Below are 12,155 nucleotides of genomic sequence, written 5' to 3'. Positions count from 1 at the left end.
GGGAGGGGGAGGGACCAAAAACGGAAAGAAAAACTCAACAAATACTTGTCTTCCCCCCCCCTCCCAACCCCCTTCATGCTCCTGGTTCAGGTGTGTCTTTAGTTGCAAATTCGTTCCCCTGAAGGGGAGGAGGGGAAAAAAAGAAAATATGTCTACGCTTGTCTCTTCGTTTTCTTCTTTTCCCCCTTTTTTTTTGCTACTGGGGGAACCAACAACAGGGATTCAGGGCGTCAAAGAAGAATACACACACACACACGCACACACGCATATACATATATGTGTGTGTGTGTGTGTGTTTGTGTCAAGTCTTTTTTTTTTAGACAGGCGAGCTGACAGTCTGGAGGAGATGTGTGACTTGAACTCTTTACTACCACGACAAGCGTCCACATTACAACCACAATACGCTGTCCCTTGTTGTTCTTTCGCATTTGTTCTCCTCCCCTCCCCTCCCTCCCATCCCGTGGATCGGCTGCTCTATGGATGGGATGGAGGGGGACATCGACATCAACGATTCGGCGAAAATAGAAATGCTCGTGAGAGAGAAGCTTGACACTTAAGTCAGTGGTAGAAGTACCCGAATAGTGTCTCGTGTACGCGAGTCTACGTATATGCTTATCTGTCTGTGTCGGCGTTTTTGGGTGTATGTATGCTGATGCGTATGTATGTTGGACATCGTGGTGGCTATTCGACAAAATAAAAGTTACATATGCCGACAACAGGCAAGACGTCAAAACCACATACGTGAACAAGCAAAAAAAAGAGTGACAACCCCCCCTCCAAAGACGCACATATATGGGGGTTTCACCATGTCACTACCATCACCAAACAACAACAACAAAAAAATGATGCTGCTTCTTCTTCATTTTTCATTAATTTTTTTTTGTTACTCGCCTTCTCAAATGGGTGTACTTTTAGCCTTTTTTCTTTTTTCTTCTTTAACACTTGACTGCGGGGCTTTTATAATGAGAATCTCTCTTCCGTCTGTGGCGGTCTTACCCCTTTCTTCCGCGGTTTTTCTTTGCAACCACACACACACACACACACAGGCGGCCTCCCGTGACGTGTGCGTATGTGTGTGTGTGTGTTCGAACAAACTACAGACGAAACGAAAGCGTCATGTGTGCGTAAAGAAATGTGTTGCGGCGTGCGGCTTTGCTTTTTTTTTCTTTTAAAGAAGTTTTTTTTTTCATCTCAAGTTTTGCACTCACTCGTTTTATTCCGCTGTTTTCCCCTTTCTCTTTTCGCTCGGAATGTCTACGTGGCTTCCCCTTCCTCTTCCCCGTTTCAAAGATTCCATTCCCCCCACCCATTCGCCCTTTTCCTGCCTTCTCAATACGTTGCGGTACTTCGATGACTGATCTTCGTTATGATACATATATATACATATATATATATATATATGTATATATATGTACATGTTTGTGCTGGTTATTTGCGCGTTTTCTCTTTTTCTCCCTTCTTCGTTTCTGGGATTGTGGGGGGGGGAGGGAGGAGCAGGGGAGACATCGACGGAGAAGGGAGTTGTTGCTGTTGTTGCACGCCTGCCATTCCCCCCATTTTCTACCTGTCCCCCTCTCTCCCCTCTTCACCCACATTTATCTTTCCTTTCTCAACGCGGTCATTCGTTATGCAGACTGTAGGCGTATTGGGTCTACATGGGCTCGATGTATCTGTAGCGTTTGTGCGCGCGCGCGGTCTGTCTAATGGGGGTGGGCTCTCAGCTTGACAGAAGGTGGTGGTGTTGTCGTTTCTCTCCAGTGCCGTCTCTCTCTTTTTCTTCTGTGGTTTTTTTTATTCACCATTTTTGTTTTCTGTGTCTTATGCGTCTTTTTCAGTTTTTTTTTACCTCCTTTGTGGCTGACTTCGTGCGCTCTTCCTTCACCGCTGTGAAACCATTGGAGGGGTTAGCAGGGAGATCACGTGTGAATTGGGCCGCCAACACTTGCGAATGCTCATATTTTTGTGCACTTGTGTGGGCGCATTGATATATTCGGTTGTGCATGTGCTCGTCTGTCCGTCTGTTTTTTTTCCCTACAACCCTTTTTACTTGCCTCACCATGCCTGTTGGCACGACTTTCAGTTTCTGTGCTCCCCCCCCTCCCCACCCGCCGTTCCGACGCATGAGTGGGCGGGCGGGCGGGGAAGGGCAGTCGTGGCTAAAGAGGAAAAAGAAGAGAGGGAACGAGGCAGAAGAAAGAGCGGTCCCGGAGGGAGGCCAAAATGGAAAAGCCAAAGCCAATGACTCGAGGGTGAGAAAAAGAAACTTCACGCTGATGTAAGGTGGCACGCGCACGCATGCACGCTAGCCTGGGCTCAACGTAGCACATTGCTGACACCCGGAATCATCTGCTTCACAGGAAGAGAGACACGAGGACGTGCACCTGCACTTTCCGTTGTCTCTCCCCTTCCTCCAGTGCACGCATGTTCGCTACTGTAACACGAGATTTACGGCCCCCCTTTGCCTCTTTCCTTCGCAGGCGCACGGGGTGTGGATAGGACGCTGTCGTAAAGCACGTGTTACCGCAATACCGACTCGGCCACATTGAGCACAATATCTGTCTCGAGTACCACTACCTGTGCCCGCTCCACAGGTCAATTCGGAGTCGCTCGCGTGGATACCAGGTAGCCCACATGTTCTCTCTCTCTCAGGGGCGCTTTGGTGTTTTGCCGCCTCCACTACCACCGCGACCATCACTCGTATTGCATAAGAAAAAAAGGGGGAGGGAGTCCCTCTCATAAGATGACGCTGCAGGGGGTTGGGCGTGTACCCGTAAGCGAGTGTGAGTCTAAAGTCAGACAAGAGCCTATCCCCCCCCGCCCCGCCCCGATTTTCATCCCTGACACCCGAAGTCTCTGAACACGTTGGCGCGTGCTTTTTTGTTTCTGATTTTTTCCTTTTTCGGTGTCTAAATGGGCCACACCTGCGTGTGGTTTTCTCTCCCTATAACAGGAAGAGATCCACACGGGGCCAATCAACAACCAAACAGGGTTATATATATATATATATAAATGCAACGCGCGCACACACACACACACATAAATATATACATTTGTATATATGCGTGTGTGTGAGAATGTGTTTCCTGAATACGATAAACAGAGCTCAGGGTGTGCTTTCCTGCCTTTGCCCCTCAAAGCAAACAGACAGACAGACAACTCTCACTCGGCGTGTGAGAGGGAATTGTTTATTCTCAGGTGGCAGCAATAAGAGGCCACGCGCATACCGCTTGCTTCGTCCTTGCATCTGCACTGGAGAGTCTCGTCTATCGCTCCATATATGTGTCGCTCAGGTTTGCCTAGGAGCAGCGCGGATAGGGACAAACGCGGAGAGGCGGTACCACACTGGCGGGGGGATAACTAATGTGACCTCGCAAACGATGCAGTGGAGTCGTGTGCGAATGGGGCTCCGCGGCGCTATGACTTCACTGCAGTGGAGGGCTGAAGGGCGCTGGATAGATGATCTCAACTTTTCTGTCATCTGTTCACCTTCCCTTCTTTCCACTGTGTAGTGTCCTTACGCTCGACAATCCCCCCACTTTTGTCGTCGCCTCCCTCCCCTCAAGGCGCATCATCAGGATCAACGCACCCTCGTGCTGTCGCACAGGGACATCGAGACCCTTTGTCACCCAAAGACATCGGTGAGCGCTGACGACTTGTTATTCCGTCGCTCCTTCTCCCTCTTTCTTCCTTTTGTTCTCCCTCCTTTTTTGCCCCTCTATTCAGGGCATTTGTGGGTCTCTGCGACGCCCCCCCCCCCCTCTGCCAGCCTCCGTCCCTTCTCCCATTGAGGACTTCTCTCTCAGAGCTCGAGGGGTATCGACGCCGCGTGGCACGCACCATGCAGGTGCCTCCCCCGACTCAGACACACGGCCCCGCTCTTTGGCATTACCTTAAGTTTTGTATGGCTCCTTGTCCTGGTGCTGGTGCCCATTTTTTCTTTTCCCCTTTGGCCTCCTTTTCACAATACACAGAGCCGATTGTATAGCGCCTTAGGTTTGGCACTTGCCACGAGTGATGGCCGCGCCTCAACCAACGTTGCTCCCAAGCGATGAGCAACGATCGCTGCTGGATCAGTTTGTATTCCATGCAATTCAAGAGAAGATAGACGCGCCGGTGATCTGGGTCGGCTCTGGTGGAAGACACGAAGCGAACGGAACCACCAATAACCGCGTTAGCAGCACCGCCTCTACCTCCAGCACCTCGAGCCGCTCTTCTTCCTTTTCCTTAGCCCAGTCAAGCGCCGCAGCTGATGTGCGTAGCAACCTTTCGATGAACGAGACTCGTCCCGATGCGACTGCGCTGCATGACCGGGGTCTTGCCCCGTTCGCCACAAGCGGGACGTTGGACCCCCTGCAGAGGGTACCGCAGGAACAAAGCGTCTGTGTCGTGGATAGTCAGGCGCAAGCACTGGAGAGAGCGACACCACCAAGTTTGCATGTGATCGGTGCCACACCGCTGCTGCGTGGTCATAACGTCGCTCTAAGGGGGGAATTGGCGTCTCCTCTGACCAGCGCCCCTGCATCCTCTCACCAACCGAGCGGAAGCATGCGCACGGGGATTGCAAGTGAGTCCGTTGCGCCTCCCGAGCCTCTTCGGCGAAACAGCGACGCTGACGCCCTCGACAGAGCGACACAGATGTCTGTAGATGAACAATGCCAAGTATTGGCGGAGCGCCTCCTGCGACTGTCGGCAGATGTCGACGCGGTAACGTTTGCCATGGATCACCGCGTAATGTCGCCGTCAGACTTCTGCTAACGGAAACAACGACGCCAATTACCCCCCCTCCCCCCTCCTCCATCTCCCCTCTCCCCTCCAAAGTACATGCGCACAAAAGAGTTCAATATGTAAGGAAAAATGGCCCCAAAACACCGAGCAAATGGGATTCGGAGAGGGAGGAAGGGGTGGGCAGGCGGAAGCAAGCACACACACACACACACACACACACACACACACACACCAAAAAAAATGTCCAGATGACCTGGCAATGACGCTGCACGCCTCGCCGCACCTGCGAGCTAGTGCCACCTGCATGCTTCACTGCTGCGCGCATCACTTTCTCTGTATATATTTTTAAATGCTTCTCTTCTTCTACGACAGGGGAATTGACGTTGTGGGGGCACGTACACCCGAGAAACACACACACAGACACACACACGCACACAAACGCGACGCTGCCATCTCTGTTTCTTGTTCTTGACCTGTCGCCCCTGTCGCCCCTGTCGCCCCTGTCGCCCCTGCTCGCCTTCTTTAATATTATTATATCTTTGACGTCTTGCCTCCACCTATTTACACAGCATGTCGTCGTCCTGTGTGTTTATTGCCCTGGTTGATCAGTTTGCCACGCGGCATGATGGCGTCTGCAGCGGCACCAGCCACACACAGGATGTGGAGGAGCGCATCTCTCGCCTGTTCCTCATTGCCTGCGATTTGATGGCCGCTTTTCGTCCTGCAGATCTGCACCATCACCTGGAGGACATGGTGATACGCCAGTGGGCAGCGCTGCTTCACGGCGAGAACCTTGTCAGCTCGTCTCCGGCCTCTACCCACGACTCCGCCACAACTACTTCGTCTTACTCACCACTTCCACCCGAGCGCATCCCGACGCTCATCACGGCTTCCGGTGCGCTTTTGGGCTACGCATGCGTACATATCAAGGAGTTTGAGGCGAGCGGTGTAGGAGAGGAATGGATCGAGGGTGTATGCCAACGTTGGCAGTCCAGCCTCCTGCAATTGCTGAGCGCGCAGCCGCCATTCTCTGCAGAGGCGCGCACGGCCGCCTGTTACACTGTAGCGCAGCTTTCCTTGCTACCGAATTGCTGCTGTGAGCCGCTGCTGCATGCTGCCTGCGAAGCGCTAGTGGCGGGGCGCGAGGATGGCCTGAGCGCAACAATGGCCACGGAACTGCTGGGCCAGATCACTTCGCTTATGGTGATGTGTAAGCCTTTTCAGCTACACGGCACCGTCCTCGAGGATCCTGTCGGTGCTGCTGCCGTCATTTCTGGGAAAGGCGCAGCAGGCGCTAAGGCGGTGGTGTCGGCTGCAGGAACCCACACAGGGAAACGTGCGAGGCTGTCGACGCAGCGGCCAGCAGCGGGTAGCGCTGGTGCTGCAGCGAGTGCCCTCAATGCATCTGTCTTCGAGCCGCCGGCTTCAAAATGCAGCGCCATTCCATCTTGCTACCCTATCCCGTCTATGGAAAGGTTCCAGGAGCTGAGGCAGGTCCTCATCCAGTGCTGCCTCACCTCTCTCGGTGCTACGATGGCCGTAGCAGATGGTGCTACTAGCGCTGCCGTGTCAGCAAGGGGCTCATCTCAAGCGCCGCAGCAGCACCAGAATCAGCAGCATCGTGCAGTGCCCATCGCACTGCTTTGTCAGCGTGTGCTTATTCCGTTACTGCTGTTTGACGGGAGTCAAGGCCTGGAAAAGTACGAAGAGCTCGTGCACACTTTCCTGTGCACACTCGCGAACTGCCCTGTTGATTTCTCAACACCAAAGGCCGTCTTGCCGGCCCCTCCACACCACAAGGCAGGTGCGGCTTCTGCTACTGCGACTGGTGTTGCCAAGGACGCTGTGCTGCTGCTCGATGAGGACAAGTGCGACGAGGTTGTGCTTCTCATCGCGGCGTTGTTCGACTTTCTCTTTCGACGACCCTCGCTCGACCCGCGCACGGACTTCCGCTTCTCTGGTTTTCTGTGGACCGTTTTGAGTAGCGCCTTATATCGAAGTCTTATATCAACGAAGACGGATGCTGGCCACCGTGCGAACATGCAGTTGCGTGTGGAGTACCTGCTGAAGCGCATCGTCTACATGACGAAAGAGCAGCAGCGGCAGCAGCACCAAGCGGGGATGAGTACCGGGTCGCAATCTGTGGTCCTGCCACCCATCATTGAGTTCCATCCACTGTTTCGCTGGTGCGCTGCTACGGGTAGCAGCGGCTCAGCCAGTGGAAATCGAGACAAGGCAGCAGCCGCAAAGGGCGAGTCACTCAGTGCCACCACGTGGGACAACTTTTTCTTGGTCCTGGAGTCTCTAAACGAGTACGGCTGGCACATCATCGAACCTGTCATGGCTCGCCTGGACACCATCATTGCTCAGTTAGACAGCTGGTTGGAGAGTGAAGCGTCGCCAGGTGATGCCATAGTGGCCTCAACAGGAGATGTGCGTAGTGCGGCGCTGCACCCGCGGTGGATCGAAATTCTGTTGCTGAAGCTCATCTTGCATCCCAACCTTGGAGTCCGTAAGGTGGGCCTACGTCAGGTATGGGCGCTGCCACCGCGCGTGCAGCACTCGCTCTCTTCAAGTTTTCTTTTCCACTACGTTTTCCAGAGCTCCTCGGATCCACGGCTGTGCGGCAACCTTGACCGCATCCCGATCACGGCGTCTTTTTTAGACACGAAGGCGTTCGAGGGTTTGGAGGTGAAAGCGGTGCCGTCTGTGGAGCCGCTCGCACAGGAGGTGGAGCGCTTCTACGCATTTCTCTTCGCGCATCGCTGGTCTGGAAACGACGACGACAGCGTGTCGGGTCGCGTCGACGCCTTGAAACGTCTATTGGACACGGCCATCAGCAAGCCGCCACGCTTCACTGTGTGCGTACTCGCGCGCGTGCTGCTCGCCATTGCACAGGTTTTTCTAGACCACGGCATCGATGCGGAGCCTGTGCTGCTGGATGAGGGTGTAGTGGAGCGGCTGCACCGCTTCATGCGCGACTCTGTGCAGGAGAACATTCCGTTCTGGTTGGATGTGCGTGTTACGGTTATTCTTTTCGCTGCGATCACGACGTTTGCGGCCGCGACGGCATCGCCGCGTCGGTGCCGACTACACCGGTCTTTCTGGCGCCTGTACTGCATGTGCGGCCCACTCGGCGAGTCGGGAGGCCACAGCATCACGAGCATGGACGCGTGTGGGCAGTACGGTCTCGTCGGCGCGTCTGTTGAGGAGCGCTTTCTTCAGCACTGGCTTGTGCAGCTTAGCACGCAGCGGCTGAAGCAGCAGCAACAGAGAGGGCAGATCAGGTGTGACGAAGAGGCGATTTCGCTCGTGGACTCGCTCCTGGATGTAGAGGGGCTGATCTGCCGCGTTGAGGCACTGCTGCGAGCTCCTCCCGGCCCTAGTTTAGATGGGGTAGTGGACACTGCAGCTGTAAAGGAGACTTTCTTTCTCATCGGCGCTCTCACTCGAACCGGGTCAGTGCGTCATGCTGAGGTTGTTCGAGCCATCGCGGATCGCATTTCGACCACAATTGTGTCGCTACAGACACGCGCGTACTGCACTCCCGCGCAAGTGCTGACAAGCGCGGCGTGCCTGGTGGAGTTTCAGCACAGCATTGGCGGCGCTGTGTGCGCTCAGCTGTGGCCAGTGGGCACGACGTTGCAGTCCATGGCCTTCGCTTTACACGAGCACATCATGGCGGCGCTGCAGGCAAGTCTGTGCAGCGTTCGCGACGCTCCAGAGGCACTACAGCTGGAGGGGGGTGCCGCTCACTCGCTATTCGAAGACCAGGATCGCGGCGAGGCTCACGCAGCTTGGGCGTTCATGAACACCACTAACTTCGACGTGCTTGCTGCTGCCGTCACCACCCTCAACTCAATCGCGTGCGATGCGCTGACGCTCACGCCGACCGCTTCTCCCGCGGTCGCTGCAGAGTTACTACACGCCCCAGAGCATGTGCGACAGCTGATGTGCCTCCTCGGAAAATGTTCTGCTGCTTACAAAGCGATATCTACAGCAGGTGTGACTCCCACTGGTGGTGAGGAGGCAAGACAGACACGACTTGCCGCGATGCTTATTCTCAGCCGCAACACGGCCCGCCTACTGCAAAGTGAGCTGTGCGGGTACGTTTCCTTAAAGCATGACGCAACCACTGCGCCGCCGCAGGGGCAGCACTCACAGGATTTCGACCTGGTGGCACACGAGCGCCTCCTCTTTCCGACCTCTTTGCCGTCCTGCCGGGAGGCCCCACCATTGTCTGCCGCCGCCAGCTCCCGCTGTCCTATCGCCATGCTATTGCCACGTGATGTGCTTGAGGTGTATGTTGACCAGCTTCTGGCTTTGCCGTCGCAGCGCGTCCCATCCGGTTCAGTCCCCAGCGCTTTGTTCAACCTCCCGTGGTCTACGCTGCTCAGCCAGCAGAGCCGCTATGTATGTAACGCGCTCTATGTTTTTCTACTTTGCCTGCCTGCCGCTGCTGCTGCTGATCCGGAGTGCAGTAATGTCGGGGCCTCGAATGCTATGCAGGTGTCGGTTGGCCTTGTGGAGCGTGTGCAAGACTACGCTCTGGGCCAACTTGACGAGTGCTGGACTGCGAACCTCGCCAGCGTGTACGATGTGTTGCTCTGGGTAGCGTCCTCAAATATGTCAGACGTGGTCGATCACATTGCCATCGCGGACGGCATGTGGGAGCACATGCGAGAGGTCGGGGCACGTCAGTACACGCGGCTCGCTGCCCTCGCCTTCACAGTGCTCCACTACGTCATGCCGCATCACCCTGACTACGTGAAGGGGGTTCTGTTGCGAGTCCTCGAGGGCGAAGGGGAGGATGCGCAGACGGCAGACCGTGATGTCTACTTTGCTGCGCTGACGGCCTCGTTGCAAGTGCTGCATGACCCTGCCAACAACTGGCCCGTCTTGCGCGAGGTGATGCTGTACGCTGCGGTTTTCTTCAATACCAACCGGGACGAAGAGGAAAATGAGTCGACGGTGGCCGTCACGGAGCCGCTTCTTTGGACCTGGCCGGAGGCACTTCGCTTGTGCTACCCCCCCACCGCTTCTATGTCTGCCGTGGGCCGCGCCATGGCAGTAGCGACGCTGGTATGGTGCTGCCACCAAAACGTGGCGGGCCGTGCGGTGCCGCTCACCATGGAGTTGCTGCGTATAAATACATGCCATCCTGTTCTTACGCACGAGCCGTGCATGCCCAACTCACGGACACACCGAGCTCGCATGCGTCTGTGGCAGCTCCTCTGCGCGCTGTTGCCCTGCTTGACTGACGAGCAGTCGGTGCCGCTTGCTCAAGTAGAGGAGGTGTTTCGTGTGCTTATGTTTCATTGCTTGACGGTAAACAACATGGGCAGCGTCCGGCGGCTGATGGAGCTGTACGCGATTCGGCTCGTGGAGCAGCGGCCCTCTCTCTACACAGTCGTGAGTGAGGCCCTTGGCAACTACAGTCTTCGCCCTCAAGTGTGTGGCAGCTACATCCTAATCGCCTGCCACACTCTGCTGCGCCAGGAGGAGACCGACGGCCCCAGCGACTCTGCAGCGACGGGTGACGAGGCAATTGGCTCTGATGCCTTCACATTGCTCTTTCCGCGCATTCTCCAGCAGAGCACCTCGAACCAGCACCTCCTCCGCATCATTAGTCACATCGGATTGTTTAACATTTGCCAGCGTCGCCTCGAGCGCGGGCGACCCATTCCACCTGCCGTGGCAGCCATATACGAATACGTACTGCACGCTCCGGAGCATGTGAAGTTTCGAGAGAAGCACGCGCACATGCTCTTCTTTGACACGGAGGAAGCGAGTCACCCTCGCAACCTCTTCTGCATCCGGCGAAAAGAGGCAAATACAGTGCTAGCAGATGTGCTGCCAGCTGCCGCCTTCGAGCGGCTGCGTTTCGTGGAGACGGAAATGTGCTCTATGATTGGTGCCCTTTACCCGATGGAGCTCCTGCGCGTGCATGACTGGTGCGCGAGTTTGAGGGTGCAGGAGCTGTTATCGGTCTTCAAAGATTTCAGTGGCATCCCTCACACGAGCACGCCGTCCGACTATTACGTGGATTACACACGGGAGGCGACAGAGCTGCTGACGCGCGATCCAATGATGGAGGCGACCGTCGCTGCTGCTCCTGCACGATCCACCGGGGTTTGCGCTGATTCCGAGGCAGCCGACGTGGACGCGGCCACGACAAACGTTCAGAAAAAGGTGTCATCGTGGTGGACAAGCGAGGTGTACAACGAGCTGCACCCACGTGCGCTGCGCACGCAGAAACAGTCCATAGTCGTTGTCGGATCTCTGCTCGAAAACCCCGTGAACATCGCCGGCTTGTGTCGCTGCGGTGAGATATTTGCCGCTGAGTCGATTGTGGTGCCGGAGAAAAAAGTGTTTGACCACCCGCACTTCGTAGCAGCCGCGCGGAGCGCAGAGCTTTGGATCCCGTGGGAGGAGGTCATGCCACGGGACCTGCCCCTCTATCTCGAGGGGCTGCGACGTCGTGGCTACACAATTATCGGCATCGAGCAGACGGCGGCGAGTGTATCCATAGAGCAGTTTTCTTTCCCGGAGCGGTGTGCGGTGGTACTTGGTGCAGAGGGCCAGGGTGTGCCAGCCCCGCTCATTCCTTTGCTCGACGTCTGCGTCGAGATCCCACAGTACGGGCTCATTCGCTCGCTGAACGTGCATGTCACCGGTGCCATCACCATGTACGAGTACACGCGGCAACACTTGATGGCTAAACCGCGTCCCTCTGTGTGAATTAACGAGGCAGCAAAGGGGTGGGGGCTAGTGGAGCCGGTAGGTAACGATCGCAGTGGACTGTGACGGGCCATAGCTTGCTCGACCGGGATAGTCCTCTGTATGGCTTTGGCGCCGATGGGCTACTAGCCTCGCTTCAGACTCGCACGTACACAAAGCGCGACGCACACTTTACACAGCACTCGGACTTCACGCTACACACCCTCGCTGACCAGCTGCATCTGTCCCTGCCGTTCTTCTCTCCTTTTCAGTGTTCAAATCAACTGTCATATTCGTAGATGATTCTCTCGTTTTCTCTCCGGTACGCCTTTCGTGTGGTTCGCCCCCCCCCCCCCCCCATCCCCCAAACAAACAAAAAAACTCTCTGCCGTTTTCTTTTTCGAATCAAGTTAAGTTAAAGTGAAGTAAGTCATCAAAGATGATATCTGTATGTAACTGTTTTTAAGGGAGAAGACGGGCCAGGGGCAGGGGTATGTAGGACGGTGGATGCGCATTCTTCAGTAGCCAGCACCTGCACTCCTAGAGAGTTACATACCCACCTCAATCTCCAGTGTCATGGAGCTCCGAGGAGGTCTCTCTGCCCCCCCCCCCCCCTCAAATTAGGGGCACCGCGCAGTTCTTCGTAAACAGCAACCAGGACCAAAAAAAACATGGACTTACGAGGCAGAGACACTTGGAGGCACCGCATC

General features: G+C 55.6%; 2 protein-coding genes across 2 annotated transcripts; both read left to right on the top strand.

The window, feature by feature from the left end:
• Window positions 1-4,014: 4,014 nt before the first annotated feature.
• Window positions 4,015-4,755, top strand: JKF63_02629 (uncharacterized protein; the record flags this gene model as incomplete). The annotated part of the gene is made up of 1 exon (XM_067898653.1): window positions 4,015-4,755. The coding sequence occupies one exon, from the start codon at window positions 4,015-4,017 to the stop codon at window positions 4,753-4,755; it is 741 nt and encodes a 246-aa protein (XP_067754810.1).
• A 675-nt stretch (window positions 4,756-5,430) lies between these two features.
• Window positions 5,431-11,466, top strand: JKF63_02628 (uncharacterized protein; the record flags this gene model as incomplete). Its single annotated transcript, XM_067898652.1, has 1 exon — window positions 5,431-11,466. One exon carries the CDS (start codon window positions 5,431-5,433, stop codon window positions 11,464-11,466), a length of 6,036 nt encoding a protein of 2,011 aa, XP_067754809.1.
• Between the last annotated feature and the right edge of the window lie 689 nt (window positions 11,467-12,155).

Source organism: Porcisia hertigi, chromosome 32 (assembly GCF_017918235.1).
Source record: "Porcisia hertigi strain C119 chromosome 32, whole genome shotgun sequence".
Classification (NCBI taxonomy): Eukaryota; Euglenozoa; class Kinetoplastea; order Trypanosomatida; family Trypanosomatidae; genus Porcisia; species Porcisia hertigi.
The sequence above is the reverse complement of the archived record's forward strand: the minus strand, read 5'-3'. Positions and strand labels throughout refer to the sequence as shown.